The sequence below is a fragment of the Globicephala melas genome, chromosome 12 (assembly GCF_963455315.2).
Source record: "Globicephala melas chromosome 12, mGloMel1.2, whole genome shotgun sequence".
NCBI lineage: Eukaryota > Metazoa > Chordata > Mammalia > Artiodactyla > Delphinidae > Globicephala > Globicephala melas.
Window position 1 is genome coordinate 969,023 of NC_083325.1, and position 19,673 is coordinate 988,695.

The 19,673-nt window shown below is 43.7% G+C and overlaps 1 protein-coding gene and 1 long non-coding RNA gene across 2 annotated transcripts in view; one reads left to right on the forward strand and one right to left on the reverse strand.

Annotated features, from left to right (window-relative positions):
* The window catches only part of SEPTIN10 (septin 10), a 54,201-nt gene extending 35,790 nt beyond the window's left edge, over positions 1-18,411 (forward strand). The window contains exons 6-11 of the mRNA XM_030845046.3: positions 409-570; positions 2,173-2,269; positions 3,626-3,794; positions 9,911-10,043; positions 15,169-15,356; positions 17,194-18,411. Coding sequence (XP_030700906.2) covers positions 409-570; positions 2,173-2,269; positions 3,626-3,794; positions 9,911-10,043; positions 15,169-15,356; positions 17,194-17,209 — 765 coding nt within the window. The 3' untranslated portion in view covers positions 17,210-18,411. The remainder of the gene's footprint in view (positions 1-408; positions 571-2,172; positions 2,270-3,625; positions 3,795-9,910; positions 10,044-15,168; positions 15,357-17,193) is intronic.
* LOC115846372 (uncharacterized) overlaps positions 1-19,098 on the reverse strand; it is a 33,166-nt gene extending 14,068 nt beyond the window's left edge. The window contains exons 1-2 of the long non-coding RNA XR_004036845.2: positions 18,835-19,098; positions 14,520-14,608 (exon numbers count right to left, since the gene is read on the reverse strand). This is a non-coding gene — a long non-coding RNA (uncharacterized lncRNA). The remainder of the gene's footprint in view (positions 1-14,519; positions 14,609-18,834) is intronic.
* Positions 19,099-19,673: the final 575 nt, after the last annotated feature.

Here is a 19,673-nt window from a genome sequence, read left to right on the forward strand (position 1 = left end):
AAAAGCAGTTATTGTAAGGCCAGCATTTGTAGGAGTGGTTGTATACGATTATCTGGTAAAAATGAAGCCAATGATTCTACGTCAGGAGTTGGCAAGCTTTTCCTGTGAAGGGCCAGGTAGTAAGTACTTCAGGCTTCGCAGGTCGTGGGCCTCTGATACAACTACTCACTTCTGCTATTATAGAAAGAAAGTGGCCATAGGAAATATGTAATGTGTAATGAATGGGCCTAGCTGTGTTCCAGTAACTCTTTATTTATGTAAACAGGGAGTGAGTGGACTGTGGTTTGCCTGTCCTCTGATCTAGGTCAAGGAAATTTGTCAGGGACTGAGTGGTTTTGAATGCAAAAGCTTCAGGATTAAAAAATACATCCTCAATCATGAGATTTTGTTTCTCTTTATTCTTAATAGGTGAACATTATACCAGTGATTGCCAAAGCAGATGCAATTTCTAAAACTGAATTACAGAAGTTTAAGATCAAGCTCATGAGTGAATTGGTCAGCAATGGTGTTCAGATATACCAGTTCCCAACAGATGATGAAACTATTGCTAAAGTCAATGCTTCAATGAATGTAAGCTCTTAACTGAATATTATTTCTGTTTTACATATGAAAAAAGTGATTTATAAGTAAGTAACGCGGCTACTAATGTATTTTCACTTCTGTCTTCCAAAACAAGGTGAATTTTGAAAGAGTCCAGTATAGGGAAATGTTTTATTTTCTAGAGTTGGAAAAGTATAATGAGAATATATTTTTGAGCATTTTTCTTTCCTCCCTACTTTCACCTAAATGAAGTGATACATCTGTGAGACCGGGCTTCATCTTTTGTGGAACCATATTTAATTGCCTTAGAAAGATTCCTTTCTGTCCTGTCTTTAAGAACATGAGAAGACATTACGGCCTCCCTCAGAATGCTTTAGGATCCTAAAATCTTTAAGGAGAGCTTTCTAATCTGGTACTGAAGCTCGTTCTCCCTTACAGGGTCACAGGTACATATGAAATATTCACATACTTTTTAAATATTTTAATACAGAATATATTTAGTATATTTTAATTATACATAACTTACTGTGATTGAGGATGACTAAGTTCTTTGTGTTACTTGAGGCTACCAGATTTCTTAAATACTTGGTTATATTTTGACGGATCATGGGTTTTGGAGTCAGACTTTACCATGTGTTCTTGTGGGAATTATTAACCTCCCTGAGACTGTTAACTTATCTATGAAATTGGGTTAATAATACCTGTCTTAAGGGTTGTTGTGAGGATACAGCTTTGTTCACTGCCTGACACAGTGACATTCAGTACCTGTTTGTTCCATTTCTCCCCTTTTTTCTGATTTTTTCATACTTTGTTCATGTTAAGATACTTAAATATATAGAAAGCTGACTAATGTAAATGGAAGTGATATTAATTTCTGTGTGTTAAATTGTCTTTATATCTAATTTGTTTTTTGTGCCCACCTGGAATAAGTTTTCAGAGGGGTACAATTAAGAGACTAAATATTGTCAATTATTAAAATATTAAACATGATACTGTTTACATTAGACTTTTCCCCTACATTAATCCTCAGCTTCAGACAGGACGGTCTACTCACTGCTATTAAATCCAGCTATTGTATCTTTGTTCAAAATCTTCTCCTTACTATGCTAGTTCTTCCTATTCTGCTTGATCCGTCTCCAGTTTGGGTTGTGTCTTCCTGCCCAAAGAGACCTCTCCCTCCTCTAAATTTCTATAACATGTGTATTTAGCATTAGTTTGGGACTTAAATATTATTTTATATTTGTGTTATATATGTAGATATACACTATATATAAACACTTTGGTTATATGGGGGGGGTGTGTGTGATTTCCTCAACGTTATCTTTGTCTTTTAGGACCAAGATAATAATGAGGGAAATGATACCTGTGCTAGAATTCTGTTTTTGTATTCTTGCAGCAAAATAGGAATACGTGTGGGGCATGCTCAGTAAATAATCCTCTCTCTAGGGCCTGAAGATGACTCTGTAGAACAGTTGGCGTACACGTGAACAGCTGTGAACACATTCACAGGGCACATTTTAAAAGCTGAGGCACAGCAGACCATTTGGCTTTAACACATTTGTTCTTTAGTAAAGTTTCTCTTCTCTGTTTTTACTGGTATGAGATGTGATTGATGTCCTGGCTCCTTTCCAGGGACACGTGCCGTTTGCTGTGGTAGGAAGTATGGATGAGGTGAAAGTTGGAAATAAGATGGTCAAAGCTCGCCAGTACCCTTGGGGCATCGTACAAGGTAAAGGAGATAAACGAGGATATGTGCTCTGCCTGACAGCCTGAAAGTTGAATTTAATGTGTTCTAGGAGGTGAGGCTGATTTGGGGTTATGATTGGCTGTCAGAAGGGTTGGCTCTGTTCTGTTTTAGCCACGTCTGCAGAGGCGCAAGGCACAGCCTCCCTACTTCCTGTCTTAGATCACGTTACCGGCCCAGGTGCACCAGGACGTTCAGAAGGTGGGAGTCACTGGTCGGGTACTTTGAACAAAATTTGAGCGTAAACAGTATTGTTTAAACATAGTACGTAAACTAAGTACTAGATAATTCTGTGACACAATAAACCACTTCGTAAATTTGTATATTTTTACTCATCAAAGTATTGCCAACTATTTCCCAAACAAACCAGTCAGCCAAGTAATAATTTTTAGCATTTGTCTAACTCTACAATGAGTAAGTAATTAGCACCTGACTGGCTCATTCATTCATGATGCCAACTAATGGGGAATGGATTACCCCTGCTGGTACTGGTTTCCCAGTGCTGCTTTGTGTGTGTGTGTGTGTGTGTGTGTGTGTGTGGTACGTGGGCCTCTCACTGTTGTGGCCTCTCCCGTTGCGGAGCACAGGCTCCGGACGCGCAGGCTCAGCGGCCATGGCTCACGGACCCAGCTGCTCCGCGGCATGTGGGATCTTCCCGGACCGGGGCACGAACCTCTGTCCCCTGCATCGGCAGGCGGACTCTCAACCACTGCGCCACCAGGGAAGCCCCAGTGCTGCTTTTTTTAAGTTGACAAATTTTGTAATTAGTGGAAAATATTGACAAAACGTAACATTTTTAATGTACAGAAAATATAAAGGCAATAATTGTACTTAAAACTATTGATCACAGTAACACATGTGACGCAGAATCACAAATGTGGCATGGTGTGACAAGCATTTGATGTTTACAGCAGGCACAGGTGGTGTTCTCGAGTGTGCAGAATTTACCACCTTGAAGTTTTAGTTAAAAAATATTACATACTCTTTTCAGGCGGTATGTGAAACGTCCTAAGGATGGTTTATAAACTGTTAACAAAATACTAGTGAATGACTGGAGCACATGGTACAGAATAGAATGTATTTCTTTCCTATTTCCTGTTTATCCTTGGCTACTAAATTTGAGCAAACCTCTGTTAATCAATATCGCCTATAATTCGGTGTGTGTAATAGAAGAATTGCTTCCTTGGTTACTTGTATGAAACAACCATAGCTGTTAATCAGACTGATCATTTCGCTGTTTGGGTTATTTCAAATGTGTTTTCATTTACTCGTCCATTCAACAAATACTAATTATATGTCAGGATTAAACATCGGTGTTGCTGTTTTCTGTTTTCCGGCTAGTGGAAAATGAAAACCACTGCGACTTTGTCAAGCTCCGGGAGATGCTCATTTGTACGAACATGGAGGATCTGCGAGATGAGACGCACACGAGGCATTACGAGCTGTACCGGCGCCGCAAACTGGAGGAGATGGGCCTCACAGACACGGGCCCAGAGAACAAGCCGCTCAGGTGAGCAGCCAGGGAGGGAGGTGGGGTGGGCCTCTCCGTCTGCCCAGGATGACAGAGAGTCTCCCACATCGGGAGGTGGCGCCACCTGCTACGATTAATGACTCTGCTCTCCGTGCCGCCCTCGGAGGTCTTTGTCCTTACCCGACTCAGGGAGTTCGAGTAGAAGGGAGGACACAGGGCAGAAGCCCAGGATTTCAGCATCCGCTGAAGTGAGTAACCAAAGGAAAAATCTCCCATTATTTGGTTTTATTTTTGTATTTATGTGAAGAAGGTGAAAGAGTATTGATTATTATTTTAAAAACCTGGACTATGAATCATATTAACTACAAAGCTGTTGTTTTTTATCCTGATGAAAGTTTTAGAATGACTAAACTTAGGAAAATATCTTGTAAAGGAAGCACTAGTTACGGGCCAGCTCTGGTAAAGCGATGATTTTCTCTGCTGAAGAGAAAGCATCTAGCATTGGCTTCCCTTCGTGTTTCCCAGGAGGCTTCACTTCTCGCTCTTTCAAGTCTGTGGGTGGTGAGGGGTCCCCACGTGCCTGAAGGAGACGCGGATCCTGAGTGACAGCAGGCGGGGCGGCCTTGCGTGCTGGAGGAGAGGGATTCAGGTGCCTGGTGGCTCAGTCATCAGTCACCTGTGGAGGACTCAGAAATGCAGGTTCGCAGTTTCCGGGTATGGAGCCGAAGAATCACATTTAAATGAAAATTCCCACTCAGCCCTTCAGCAGACACTTCCTGCTGGTCACTGGCCAGGTGTGCACCGTGGGTGCAGAGAGGAAGATGCTCTTGCCCTGTGTGGTGATCAGGGTCTGGGGGAGTGAGGAGGCCCGGGCAGGAGGCTGCTGTGGGCATCCAAGTACGAGCAGACAGGGGCCTGTGCTGGCGTGGCAGTGGCGGAGGTGGTGAGAAGCATGGCTACCACATGGGACTGGAAGGTGACGTCAACATGACTCTCTGATGGTCTGGATACGGATGTAAAGGAAAGAGGAAGCCAGGGTGGTAGCTGCAGTTACTGTTTTCCACCTGAGAACCTGGGTGAACGGTGGTGCTGTTCATTGTTATGAGCAAGACAGGGGAAGGGGTAGACTTCCTGGTGGGTAACTGAGAAGTTTGGGACATGTTACATTTCAGTTGATTATTAAATCTTCAGGTGAAGACTTAGAGGAGTTTATTTCATAAACGAATCTGGAGCTCAGGGAGAAGTGAAGGCTGAGATGATAACTTTGGAGTCAGCAGTGAATAATACTGCATCTAGTGTTCGCAGTGCTCTAGGCTAAGTGCTGGTGAGGTAATACTGAATGAGACTAGTCCTGGCTGTCATGGGGTTTATATTCTCACGGGGAGGGAGGCCAAAACCAAACAACTAATTGCACAATGAATTATGGTTGTGAAATGTGCACGAAAGGAGAGGTGGTGTATCATGGGGGGAGGGCATCTGGATTTAATCTGGAAAATTAGGGAAGGCTTCCTTGAGGCACTTATTGTTCTGAGCTTTTACTACCTGGGGAAAACAGAGGAGACATATGCAGAGACCTGGAAGGCAGAGAGAGAAAGGCACCTTTAAGTCTCTGCAGGAAGGTCGGAGGAGCAGGGCAGCCTGGTGGGGATTTGGTCTTTGTCCTCGGGGAAAGACACAAAGTTTGAAGCAGTGATACCGATACGGTATTTGCACTTAAAAGATCACTCTTGGCTGCAGTGTGAGGGAGGGGTCGGAGGGTGTGCAGAGGTGCTGAGGAGCTAAGTACCAGCAGCAAGGACAGAACTGGGCGTGTCTGAGAGGCGCCTAGGAGATAACAGTGAAAGAACTTAGTGACTGTTCAGATGCAACGAGGTAAAGGAGCAGAAGATGCCAAAAGAAGACTTCTGCTGGCCTGGATCAGTTCGGCAGGCAGCTGTACCCCTCACAAGGTAGTGTCTCTGGAGGCGCACTGGCTGCTCTGTGGGGCAGGATGGAGGTCGTTAGCTCAGCTGGGACCTGGGGACTTAGAGTTTCCTCTGAAACATCCAAGTGACAGTGTCACATAGGCACTTTGGCTGTTTATCTGGAGCTCAGAGGAGAGAGGAGAGGGCTGGGCCAAAGGGATGAACTTCAGAGTCACAGACGCTAAGAGGTGGTTAATTGAATACTGCGTATGGGTGAGATGCCTGGAGAGAGAAGTACATTTGGAAAGAAAGGTGCCTTGGAAACAGCCTTGAGTCCGTTGAATGTGTGTCAGCAGAAGCAGCAGACAGAAGCGGTTGAGAAGCCTAGGGTAGAGGAAGGAGGAAACCAGCAGGGTCGTGTCGCGGAAGCCAAGTGAAGAGGGTCTCAAGAAGGAAGGGAGAGGTGGCCGTGTTGAAAGTGAGAGGGTTTTGCTGTGGAAGTACAGCAGTGTGATACAGTCCAGTTGCTCCCTTGACCGTTCTTTGACAATAATGAGGAACACGCCATCTGAGTCAAAAAGGACGGCACAGGCCAGGGCGTGCAGATTTTTTTTTTTTTTTTTTTTTTTTTTGGCGGTACGCGGGCCTCTCACTGCTGTGGCCTCTCCTGCTGCGGAGCACAGGCTCCGGATGCACAGGCTCAGCGGCCATGGCTCACGGGCACAGCCGCTCCGCGGCATGTGGGATCTTCCCGGACTGGGGCACGAACCCGCGTCCCCTGCATTGGCAGGCGGACTCTCAACCACTGCGCCATCAGGGAAGCCCAGGGCTTGCAGATTTGAAGGGAGAAAACCAGTTTCATTCATGAACAAACCATTTCCAGCCTTCCTTCCAGGAAGGGGGATGTCCAGCGGGCCCAGCTTAGGACATGTGCCCGTGTTCTGGCTGGGTGGGTGTGAGCCTGACTGCCCGTCCCACCAGAATGCATCCCGCGGGAAGAAGTAGCTCTCCAAAGGTAACCAGAATAATAATACAACAGGAGAGAGAGATGGTGGGCGGGCACTCAGAACAGCCGTTTTTTAGCATTTCCTCAGTTTGGGGAGCGTCTGCCCACTGGACAGGTGAAGAATGGAAAACTGGGAAAGGAGGCTCTTCAGTGGAGGCCAGGTTACAGAGTGGGCAGGAGCAGTGGCTGCAGGTTGCTTGCAGAGGACAAGCAAGAAGGCCGGGGGCTCGAGCTCAGTGTGAGGGAGGCCCTGCCCACCTGCCCGGGAGCTGGTGGCCCTCTGCTCTGCCCAGGCCTGCAGTCCTGATGAGATGGGATTCCTTGGGTCAGGCGCAGCAGAATCTTCTCTCCTCTTGGTGCTTTCTCATTTGTGAATAAATTATTTGATAAAATTCCTGTAGTTCTTTATAGCCTGAGGTCTAGGAAGGTTTCACCAGTGTGGTTTTAAGAACTTGTATTCTGTTTTCTTAGGAATCTTCCCATTTAATTTGGGATGTGTACAACAACAGTCACTATAATTTGGTTGGCACGTAAAATCTGTCCCTCAGTATTGTATCTATCAATAAGAACAGTTAGTTACATGAGCCTGTTAGGCTGCGCTCTGCTCTTTATGGCCCGGCCTTTCTCTCTGCAGCCCCGCAGTGTCTCCATCTCTGTTTCACTTGAACGGTTGTGCTGAGTCATGGTTTGTGTCCCCACGTACCCACACCCATCTCATGCTTGTCATGAGGTCCAGGGGGTCGGCATTATGTGTACCCCTGTAGTCTTAATTAACTGATGTTTACTTATTTAAACTTCATGAAACATGCTTTTATCAACCTCAAATCCCCAAGTTATTTTAGATGAACAAAACCAGTCTCGTTTACCATCACTGAAGTGCTCTGGGCCCTCAGAGTCTGGAAGGGAGATTTGTGTGGTATTTTAGAGTTTCTTAAGTGTTTGGCATAATTTTTTGTGTCATAACCTTTGTGTCTTTCTGCACTTGGTCTGTGGTGGACGCTCATCAGGCCTGTGAGAGCTGCACCTGGAGCTCAGGGAGGTCCTGAGTGAGGGGGACGCAGCGGTTTTCCTGATGGGCACGAGCAATCACGGATGCATTTTCTTCCTCTTTCATTTTCAGCTCTGCCTTCAATCAGTGATGTTTGCAACTAGGGTAGGATGCTGCATTAACTATCATGGCAGCAGGAGAGCTCTTTTTCATTCTCAGATCCATGGCAGTCAACAGTGGTTGCATTAGTTTCACAGCCACTCCTTGCAGGCCCTCTCAGAGTTTCATCACCACCTTTTGAAAGACAGTGCAGTCTCTTTCCTTGCAGTTGGCTCTGTGAGTTTACCTGTCACAGTGCGCGTGTGTGATGGATGCAGAACACGCGGGACCAGTGTTTCCTCTTTACCTCTTGCTGAGGCATCACTGTAGGCGGGATTTATGCTGGTTAGGGTTACAGGCTTTGGAGCACGTCTGATCAAGTTCCAGCCCCAGCTTTGTACTTGCTAACTCTGTCCCTCTGTGCAGGTGACTTTACCTCTCCGAGCGTCGTCTTCTTACCTGAAGGACAGTGTTAGTGCTTTGTTCTTCATGGCGCTGCGGGAATTAGTGAGTCCAGACCAGTCCCTGCTGGTAGCAGCTATTCCGCAAGTGTTTGGTCTTTTCTCTTTGCCAGGTGGCTTGATTTTCCTCCTGAACAACTCAAGTGCTTGTGTAAGTAAATTAGTGAGAACTTTTTAAAACTTTGATTTGACATGATTTAGATACATTATTTAAACTAAGTTTGCCACTAAAGGCTATCAGTCCAGTGTAGGACCAGTGAAACGTGGGCGAAGGTGACCTGATCGATTTAGAGGCTTCTTTAAAATAAGACCAAAACAAACACAGAAAAACAAAAAACCTTATAGAAAGTAAAGTGCCTCGAGGTTAGAGGCGTTTACGTGGCCACCCAGGGCATTCCGCACATTTGTGAACTTTGCTCTTAAAGACAATGTGTAGGCTTGTTCCTCCTTGGAGCACATGCTCTGAGTACCACACTCATGCTCAGCTGCAAGTGCTATGGTGTAACATTTCTTCCTTTGTTTTTCCTTAAATTTATACAGTTCTAGCCATGAAAGATTTCTCCAGTTATAAGATTAGTAAAATTCCTGAATTTCATCACATTTTAAATCTATTTAGCTCTACTTTTATAAGTAATAGAAATTTCTAACTGTGACACAGCTGGAAAGTGAATCTGTGTTCCCTGTTAAACCTTGGGGATATTCTCCAAGTGAGCTGAAATGGAAGGGCCCTGCATTGCTGGATATAAGGTCTGTGGTTCTTCTGAAATGCCATGAGTAAGACAGGCAGGCACTGGCCGTGGAGTTCCAGGACAGTCCCTGCGCTGCTTGGTTAAACTGGCTCTACTTCCCTGCAGTTTCTATCATTAGGTGAACATCTATGAAGAAACCGAAACATCTGGCGGGCTCTACTGGATAGCTGGGTTATGGAGATGCTGTTAGGAGAGAGAGGCAGGTGGGGTGTAAGTGCCAGGAAGAGGTATAAACAAAGAGCCATGGAAGTGCTTGGGAGGAACAGTGGATTCCAGCTGGGGAGACTGGAGAAGCGAGGGACAGGACTAGTGAGTAGAGGGAGGGCTGGGAAATGGGCAGTGGCTGGAGCATGAAACGTGTGGCACGTCTTAGGAACGAAGGTTAGGTTGGTACAGCTGAAACCTTAGGGGGATTGGGTCTGTTGGGCCAGATTGTGAAGTTTCTGAAGTGCTGCTATCCTGTAGATAATATAACTAATGCAGAGGAAAAAGATAAGGAGATGTCTGTTTTTGGTGGAAAAATCTTAGGAGTGGCAGGAAGGACGAAATGAAAGAAAGAGGAACTAAAAGCCTAGAGCTCAGCTGGGAGATTATTCCAGTAGCGAAGGCAGAAAAGCACAAAGATCAAGTTGGGCTGAACACGGTGTCTGTAGAAATCAAAACAAGACGGGACTGAAGTGATGTCGGGGTCTTAGGCTGAGCCCCCAGAGCCTGGTGATGGGACGTGGCAATGAGGGGAGGGGAGGAACCAACAGAGGTGGAAGGAGGAATCCATCTGGGGTGAGATGAGCACCTCTGGGAGCACCGGCAAAGCAGGGACCCGCAGACAGATCCGCGCTCCCTGGAGCCACGTGTGCTGTGATGGTCACGGGGCCTAACGCGGACCGAGTGTTCGCAAGTTTGTGATGTAATCTCGCTAATATGAGAGTACCATAAATAATTTTTCAGTCTTCAGGAGACCTACGAAGCCAAAAGACACGAATTTTATGGTGAACGTCAGAGGAAGGAGGAAGAAATGAAGCAGTTGTTTGTGCAGCGTGTGAAGGAGAAAGAAGCCGTATTGAAAGAAGCTGAGAGAGAGGCAAGTGCGCTGGTTTGTTGGGATGTGCACTTATTTGGGGTGTCCTGTTAACCTGGGGATAATTATCTCAAGAATTCCAAGATGGTTTTGAAAACTAGTTGTTCCTTAAAAAGCAGCTGTTTTATTTTAACACATACTCTTTGGATGCAGACTTCCAAAAAAAAGCATAGGCTGGAAACAAAAATTTTTGCCTTTTTGAACAAGGTGTCTTCCATTAGAAGTGGTTTATCGAGGACTTGTAAAGGACTAGGTTACTAAGAAGCGTTTTAAATACCTTAACCAGGAGCCAGAAGTGTTTTAGCTGTGGCTTGATAACGCCTTTTCTGAGAGTTTTGAGTCCTTGGGATTGTTGTTTGAAGTAGGTGACTCTGAGAGCTGTTAACTAGCCTTTGAGTTTGAGGTCAGGCTTCCTGGAGGTGGGTGGTCTGGGCAGCCTGGGCGCAAAACCATCCGCAGTGAGTTTGGTTTGCTTCTGGTTCTCCAAGGATCAGTTTTAGTTTTACTTGAGTTAAGGTATTTTCTGTAGACTTTACTGTAATGGCTGCTTTTAAATAAATGGCCACATTTAAGATGAGGGTCAAAAAGGATGAGCTGCAAAAAGGAATCTCTAAGAGAAGACAGAAATGTTAATACAAATGAACTTGCGATGTAAGAGTTCCTGAAGAGTTATTTGTAAAGTAATTTAATGCTACAAATTTATTATTTTAAGTACCCTTATAGTACTTGCTATTTCAATAAACTCTGTAGTAAGTGGTTTTGTAAAATAATCTATCTTGTTTATAATTTGAATTTTGATCTTTATTTTGAAAAAGTTCAAACAATGGGAAAGTGAAAGTACGGGGTACCTGTGTCCCTCCCCACACCTAGATTTAGGATAGACATTTTGCTGTCTTTAGTGTGTGTGTTTCCCTGGTCGTCTGAAAGCTGGTTGTAGACATCACAACACTTTATCACAGGCACTTTCATGCATCTCTGAAGCTCAGGTGCATTTTCCTCCATAACCACAGTACCAGTACTACACCTAAGAACAGGAATAGCATGCCACAGACTCTCCTAATCCCCAGTGCACAATCAAATTTCCCCACTCGTCCCAAGATTGTCTTTTATTGTTGCCTTCTGTTCGGTGATTTTTTGTTTTTGAACCAGAATTCAATCTTAGGTCTCATATTGCATTTGGGTGTTCTGTTTTGTTCAGTCTCTTATTTGAAAACAGTTCCTAGTTTGGAGTTATTTTTATTTATTTAAAAATATTTATTTATTTATTGGCTGTGTCGGGTCTTAGCTGTGGCACGCAGGATCTTTCGTTGCGGTGCATGCATGGGCTCCTCTCTAGTTGTGGCACACGAGCTCAGTAGTTGTGGCATGCAGGCTTAGTTGCCCCACGCCATGTGGGTTCTTAGTTCCCCGACCAGGGATAGAACCCGCGTTCCCTGCATTGGAAGGCAGATTTTTAACCACTGGACCACCAGGGAAGTCCCTGGAGTTATTTTTAAATACAAATATTGAGGAAGGAGTTGTGATGAGTAGGAAATAGGGTGCTGATTTTTCTTTTGATTAGTAGATGCTTCTCTTGTAAGAGTTTCTCTCTCATACATCATGGTTCTCAGTTTCTCCAGTGAGGAGAGAAGATGTAGAAGTGGTTTATAGTTGAATTTTAATTTTTCAAACCCCACATAAGAATATTTTGCTTAAATGCATATTGTTTAAAAGGAAATTGAAAATTCAGAGTGACCAAATGGTTGAAAGAAAAAGAGAAGTACTATTTGTCAGTAGGTGCTTCATAGATGTTTATTTTTGTGATTCAAGCGGTTTCGTGTTAAGAATATTATATTAAAACTAATGAAGTTAGTTTAAACCAAGTTGTCACAAGAGTTCTAAACTTTTAATTATATAGGTTTAGAAGCAGATTACTGGCCTGTTTCATTAATATTACAATAATATTAGTAAGTTCCCTCATGACCAGTTTCATCCTGCAAGGCTGGTACATTAGAGTCAGGTCTGGTGCAGGGCATCTGGGGGTCATTTTCACTCGCATAACTCAAGAGCCATCAGTTAGGACTTCCCTGGTGGCGCAGTGGTTAAGAATCCACCTGCCAATGCAGAGGACACAGGTTCGAGCCCTGGTCCAGGAAGATCCCACATGCCACGGAGCAATTAAGCCCATGTGTCACAACTACTGAGCCTGCACTCTAGAACCCGCGAGCCACAATTACTGAGCCCGTGCTCTAGAGCCCACAAGCCACAACTACTGAAGCCCGCAGGCCTAGAGCCCGTGCTCTGCAACAAGAAAAGCCACCACAATGAGAAGCCTGTGCACCGCAATGAAGAGTAGCCCCCACTCACCGCAACTAGAGAAAGCCTGCACAAGGCCACAAAGACCCAACACAGCCAAAAATTTTAAAACAAATTTTTAAAAAGAGCCATCAGTTGAAGGACCAAGGAGGGCCATATAATCTACCGTCAGTCTAAGTGCAGTTTTAGAGGGAAAGGAGGCTTTTTAGTAGTTACACTGGACAATAGGTAGGTGTAAACCAGGTCTCTACTGGGCAAAGTGGGACATTCAAAGCTAGTTACATCAATAAGATACTGGCAGGTAACCCAAAACGTTACTTAAGTCTGTATTAGATGGCCTTGTTATTAAAATATCCTTGGCAATTCACCTTTTGTATGAATTTGGCGGATTTTCATGTATAGTACAGAGTTAGCTGAAAATGCAGTGAACGTCAGGTAACTAGAGTAGGCAGATGCACAGGACAGATAGCATGTCAGGATACTGTTTGAATGGCATCTTTTGTTAACATCATCCTGCATGCACAGCCCTTCCCCACCACAAGAAAAAGTGCACTTTATATTTATCCCTCAGGTGAAGTGCATGACCAACATTAAAATGTTACTACTTCTGAATTTTATAGGCAAGTCTGTTTCTTGGTTAGTTGTTCACCTAGTATTTATGCCTCTCCTGTTTCTAAAAGTATTCTAGATAATTTTCAGTAAACAAGTACAGCTGCACTAGAACCTGGACGTGGGGAGTCCAGGATGAGCAGCGAGGTTTGCACTCAGTGCAGCTGAGCCGCAGCGCTGGGTGCTTGTCAGTGACACTTCCGGGGTCTCCAGCCAAGTACAGAGGTCAAAGACACTGACTAGTTTGGCAAGAGAGGAATGTTGTCTCTGGTATTCACTTTTTAAAATGGATACTTTAAAAAGGATCACTGAGCAACAGCATGTATAGTGTCCTTAGATGCAGGTTTACAAGAGACGGCAGCGTACCACATTGGCCATAGAGGCTTCAGAGCATCCGTGAGTAGTTTAACAGCACAGAAGAACTTGAAAATGTGTCTGAGTTGAAGGCCTTGTAGTGAATATTGGAGCTGTGAGCGAGCGCTTCCTGCAGGTGGAGCACACTGTCACTGACGAAAGCCATGAACTCCACAGAATGTGAATAAGTCACATGCCCCCTGACCCCTTTCTAAGACGTTTTTCTCTTCATAGTTTTCCTGGAATTTTTAGTCAACCTCATAAATGATATATGAAGTACTCCATAACCTTTCAGGATATTTAAGGATATAAAGTGTGCACCCTCCGTTTAAGTGTCTGTCAGAGCTGTATCTCTGTTCACATAACGTAAATCTGCCCTGTGGCCTCTCTTTCCAGGCGTCACCCGCCAGCTGCCCCGCCCCTCTCCCAAATCCACGGGGTGCACGCATGCTCAGAGAGCTGCCAGTCTGTGTGTTCATACCACCGATTTATGTTTCTTTTTATAAAGAACATGCTTCCTTCCTTTATAAGGAACCACTTACATAAGCAAATACTAAGGAACTGATCCCTCTGGAAATGACATCCTCAGGAATAAGAGAATCTTCGGGCCTTACTTCATCTGTTTCAACCCTATCCTGTAAACTCTGCCATCAGGGTTGCCGGTTCACTCGCCAGCCCGCTCCGTATCTGGAACATCTGATTTTTATTAGGAAGCAGCGTAGCTCTCTGCTCTCTCTGCCCTCAGCCTCTGATGAATTTCCTCAGTGATCATAAGCCATCTTTTCTGGAAACCAAGTCCTACTTTTTGTATAAATGTTAGGTTGCTGCCCAGAACTGAAAATACTAATTGAAAATTTATCTAACCAGACCAGAGAGCCAAAAACAAAGCTATTTTTTGATGTGGATTCTAGATGTTGTGCTTGTGTTCCTGGCACCACAGCTGATTCGTAAGGAACCTGCTGAAGTCTCTAGATCTTTTTTCAGATAAACAACAGTCAAACCAGGGAATTCTCATGTTGTACTGTTATAAACTTTGGCAAAACTCATTTTAATGACTGCACCGAATGTATTTAGCATAAGTGAATTTTAAAATGTTCTCTCTCTTAGAGACACAGGTATATTTTCCCAATTATGGTGTAAACCCAGCCAGTGCAGCTGACCCTTGAACCACCTGGGTTTGAGCTGCACGGGCCCATTTATACGTGGATGTTTCTCACTCACCGAGTCCCCAGGACTGCACCGGTGCGTCTGTGCTTATGGAGCTGTGACACACGCGAATCTTCAACCAGCGGGGTTTGGCGTCTTCAACCCTGCAAGGTTCAAGGGTCAACTGTATTTTTATGTATAAAACTTTAATCTAAATTCAGGACTTTTTGATTTAGTTTAGATTTCAAGAAGGTGAATGACCGTGGGAAAAGCATAACAGATTTTAAGGTTCTTGATTTAAATTGACACTTGCTTTCCAAGCAGGTTCACCAGTATAGTCAACAGCTATTTCACTACCACGTAGTAAATTTATTTGGAAAATAAGGGCTTTTTCCCCTCTTTTTGATAACTTGCTTTTGTAATTTGTCCCTCACTTTTATTAAGAATGGATTTTTGAAACTTTATTTGAAGAGGCTTTGTGGGGAAAATGTAGAGCAAAAGAAAAACTCTAAGAGGTCAAACGTTTAAAAAACTGAGGTTTGTGCATGAGGCTGTTTTTATGTTTTGTTCATGCGTTTTTTGCATGGCAGCTCATTCAGAGTTAAAGTTAGAGCAATTCCACATGTCACTGTGCAGGCCACGTGAGCAGGGCTGCAGTGGGGAGGTGCCGGGGCATGGGCTGCCCCAGCACGTCCCTCAGCGGGAACCGTACTTCACTTCACAGCTCCAGGCCAAGTTTGAGCACCTTAAGAGAGTACACCAAGAGGAGAAGCTGAGGCTTGAGGAGAAGAGAAGACTTCTGGAAGAAGAAATAACCGCCTTCTCTAAGAAGAAAGCTACCTCCGAGATATACCAAAGCCAGCCCTTTATGACCCCGGGTGGTAACGTGCGGAAGGACAAGGACCGCAAGAAGTAAGCGCCCCCCACCCCGCGCCTGTCTCACTGCCCCGACCTTCAGGGCGCTTCTCCCTGTCTCCTTACTCCCATCTGCTCCTGCAGCTAAAGCATCAGTTCCTTGAGAGCAGAGAGCTTGTCCCTCTTGCTGTGCTGATTCCCCAGCAGCTAGAAGGGCACCTGGCACGTCTTCCGTGCTCTGTGCATCCTTGAGTGAAAGTCTGAAGTGAATGAACGAACGAAATAGAAATCTACAACACGTAAGGGTCAGCGACCTTGGGACACTGGCTGCTCCAGGGCACGTCTAGTAACTGCTGACCACCCCTCCCCCCGTTAGTTATGTCACATTTCATGCCTGACAGAGGCTGTATATTGGGGAATCATAGACATAATAGTTGATTAAAAAAAGTAATTCTTAGGTTTACTTTTTTAAAACAAATTCTGATAATGATTTTATGAGAATTCTTATTTTAATAAGGGAACCAGGCTATCGATTGGAACTCCTGTGCTTTGATGTCAGAACTTGTGAAACGAGTGGTGGACGTAAAGATGCAGAGGAAGGTAGAGAGGGCCCCCGTGCATCGGGGCGGCCTTGGTAGCAGGTGGGGGATGGTCCCAAGGCTTGTAGGTCTGGGGTATGTGTTAAAGACAACGTAACCAAAGTCTTAGAAAATAAGGGTTTTTTTCTTCCTTTTTTTCATTTATTTCTCCCGCTTAAATGTCCTCATCACTTTGCTTGTTTGCTCGCTCTGTTGAGCACCCAGCCCCCTCCACGTGGGGAGCTCAGGTTCTCCCGTGCCCCAAAGGGCAGCCCTCAGGTTTATGACCACATCATATTTCAGACTGGTATTTTCAGAATATTGTAAGTCACCTTCAAAAAGGTAGGAGAACATAACATCGCCCATGATGATAGCTTTCCATTTTTGAACTATGGAGAAGTAAATCCACACGGTTTTGGGTGCATTTAATTGGCCTCTGGATTTTATGGTTTTGGGGAAGAAGGAATTCTCATGTATGATCTTTTCACATAAGCTCTTCCAGGGAGTGGATCTCTGTTTTGTCCGTTGATGTATCCACCCCCAGAGCCTAGAAAAAATGAATACACTGAATTTCAAAAGGTTAACCACCCTCGTCATCTTTGTGGGGGGGACTGGTTCCAGGATGCCCCGAGGACACCAAAATCCACAGATGCTCAAGTCCCTCATATACAATGGCACAATTTTCGCAAAGAACCTATGCACATTTTCCTGTACACTTTAAATCATCTACAGATTACTTATAACACCTAATACAATGTAAATAGAATGGAAATGCTAGGTATAGAGTTGCCAGCAAGTGGCAAATTCAAGTTTTGTTTTTTGGAACTTTCTGTTATTTTTTCCCAAATATTGTATTTTCGATCCTCAGTCAGGTGAATCCTCAGATGTGGAACCCTCGGATCCATAGGACCGAAGTGTATAAACAGAATTTATAACTTGTTTTCGGTGTGCCTCGAATTAAAGCTGAGGGGTCTTTCACCTCATCATCTCAACTTAGTCCAGTGTTACTAGATTTGGACTCCCCTGACTTTATTCCATACGCGAAAAACCATTTACAATCACCTTGTGGAAGTAAGGTATGGGCTGTTGTTTGCAAAATCAGGGCCAAGCCCATAGTTTGAGAGCTCAGAAAAATTTCCCCTCAAGAAATTTTGGTGTTTGTTTTTTCTTTTCTTTTCCAGAGTCCCATGGCTAGATATCCTATCATATCCTCGATGTACATCTGCTCTTTCTGTAAAAGCTTTGTAAAACCAGTGATTTTTATTCCTATATGGTTTTCTGTTGTACCAATCAAAAGGTTTTTTTTCTCTTTCCAGCTCCAGTTTTATGTAAAACAAAGGTTCCACATCACAGAAGATCATCACAAGCAAAGTTATTAAACTGTGAGAAGTATGCTTTGATTTTCTTGCTGTTTTTATTTGCTGTATCACTTAACGCTGTATCACTTACTCTATATCTGGCAAAAGGCCACAGTTGAAGTATGAGGTCAGTACATAAGCCAGACTGGATGACGTTACTCACGCACTGTTAGAAGTTTAAGTTGTTGGTTTGTGATGAACCGAGATCATTTCTCCTGCTGCCCAGTGCTTGCTGTCACTTTGCTGTGACAAGAGTGTCGGTGCCTTTGAAAGTACAGGACTCGTTTATATTGCGGCTCTGATTGCATACATATTCCAAGATGAACCTTTTGTGTAAACTTTTGGGAATATGTTTTAAAACGTATTATGTACCTGAAACTCTAAGCTCAATAGTTCTATAGAACTTTAAAATTTTTCATACAATTATCCAATTGGTAACATGATCGTAAGCTTTTGCATCAAATTACATAATATGTGCTTCAGTGTTGTGGTCCATGGGTTGTTGTGATGAAACAACATGTTTAAAGCAGAAACACTCAGGTAAATAAGCCCTCTTCTGGTGATAAGTACCTTTGGAACTGGGTGTAATATGTTGAAAGCAGAAACACTCAGGTAAATAAGCCCTTTTCTGGTGATAAGTACCTTTGGAACTGGGTGTCTTCACACTGTTTGCATGAGTCTGTATTACATACTTGTTGCAAACTGTCTTCCAGGGAAAATAAATCATAAAGTTGAATCATCTTATTAAAAATATTTCTTAAAAAAGTTACTATGAACATCTGAATATTAAAGATAAAAATTTAGATAATTCGTACTGTAAAGGATATTTGAATTCAGTGCCTCAGTATTTGCAGAACGATTTAATGGCTTCTAACTTTTTCTTAACAGTCATAAGTTTTCATTTTTTGTACTTGAATATTCTAAATGAAACTGATATTTACACCTGACAAATAAAATGTATCTACATCTTCACTAAACTGCATTTAAATTACTGTAACTCTTCTTTTTGCAAACCATGATCTTAAACATCTTACCAGAACTATGAGAATTTAATTATATGTTTGAATTATTTTAAGACAGAGGTACATTAGCAGTATTTTTCAGATAACAGAATGTTTTACTTAGCCCATGTCAGATTCTGAGCAGTGTATTTTTTTCATGAATTTGCATTAAGTTGCAAATAAAACCTTTCATTTTGTAGCACAGCTTATCCGGACCAACACTTTAAATTCCATTTTTGCATTTCTGCAGTTTAGTAAAGTAAGTTACAAGCATCACAGAAAAAGCTCTGCACTTTCTTCTCAGGATCAGTAATGCCCAGCCTCTGGAAGGTGGGAGCGGGAGAGTCGGTGAGTCCCTGAGGGCAGGTAGCCTGGCTTCCCAAGCCTGGTGAGTGCTGCAGCGCTGAGCCTTAGCCCAGGAGCTTCGCGGCAAGCTCCGTGATGTGCTGCGAGTGGTGGTTGTTCGTAGCCTGTTACATCAAGCTGTGTATAAACAGCTATCCTGAACTTTCATAAAGTTACTTTTAAATGCCAGAGTGGTTGCTGGCATGTTAAAACAGTTATTCAATTCCTAGTTGAAAAGGTCACGGAAACCTACCTCAGACCCGGAGCTGAACAGAAGGGCCGTCACCTTGGGCTGCTAGTGACTCTGCTGTGAGGAAGACTTGCCACACGTGCACGCCCACAGTGTGAATCCTGAATTCACTTCGTGTATCTGGGATTCCACATAAGATTGTATTTTAGAAGAGTTGCACTGCAAAGAACAAAAATGTTTTTAAACAATTACAGTCCAGGCGGACCTCGGAGATAGTGCGGGCTCGGGTCCAGACCACCCAATGAAGCGAGTATCGAAATAAAGTCAGTCACGTGAATGTTGGCTTCCCCGTGCATATAAAGGTTACGTTTACACTGTGCTTTAGTCTGTCAGGTGTGCGACAGCTTATGTCTAAAGAACAGTGCACATACCTTAGTTAATAATTGCTAAAAAAAGGCTAACCATCCCAAGCCTTCAGCGAGCAGCAAGCCGTGGTAGTAACATTAAGATCACCGATCACAGATCACCGTAACGAATATAATGATGAGGCAGTTTGAAGTACTCTGAGAATTACCAAGACGTGACACAGACGCGAAGTGAGCAAATGCTGTTGGAAAAATGGCGCCGATCAGCACAGGATATGCAAATACAGTGAGATCCGCCTGGATAACGCTCAGCTTCTCCTAATGAAGCTTATTAATTCTCCAAGGTCACAGAGTGAGGTATTAGCCACTGACGCTTAAGTCAAATTTCCCGGGAACAAAATAAAGCTAGACGTGTTTTTTTTTTTTCCATAAAGCATGTAAAACAAGAATTGCCTTTCACTGCCAACCATTAATCTTTGTACCGACGACTCTGAATTTGTAAGTTCTTTCGTACAGACTATGATTTCAGCTTCCAAG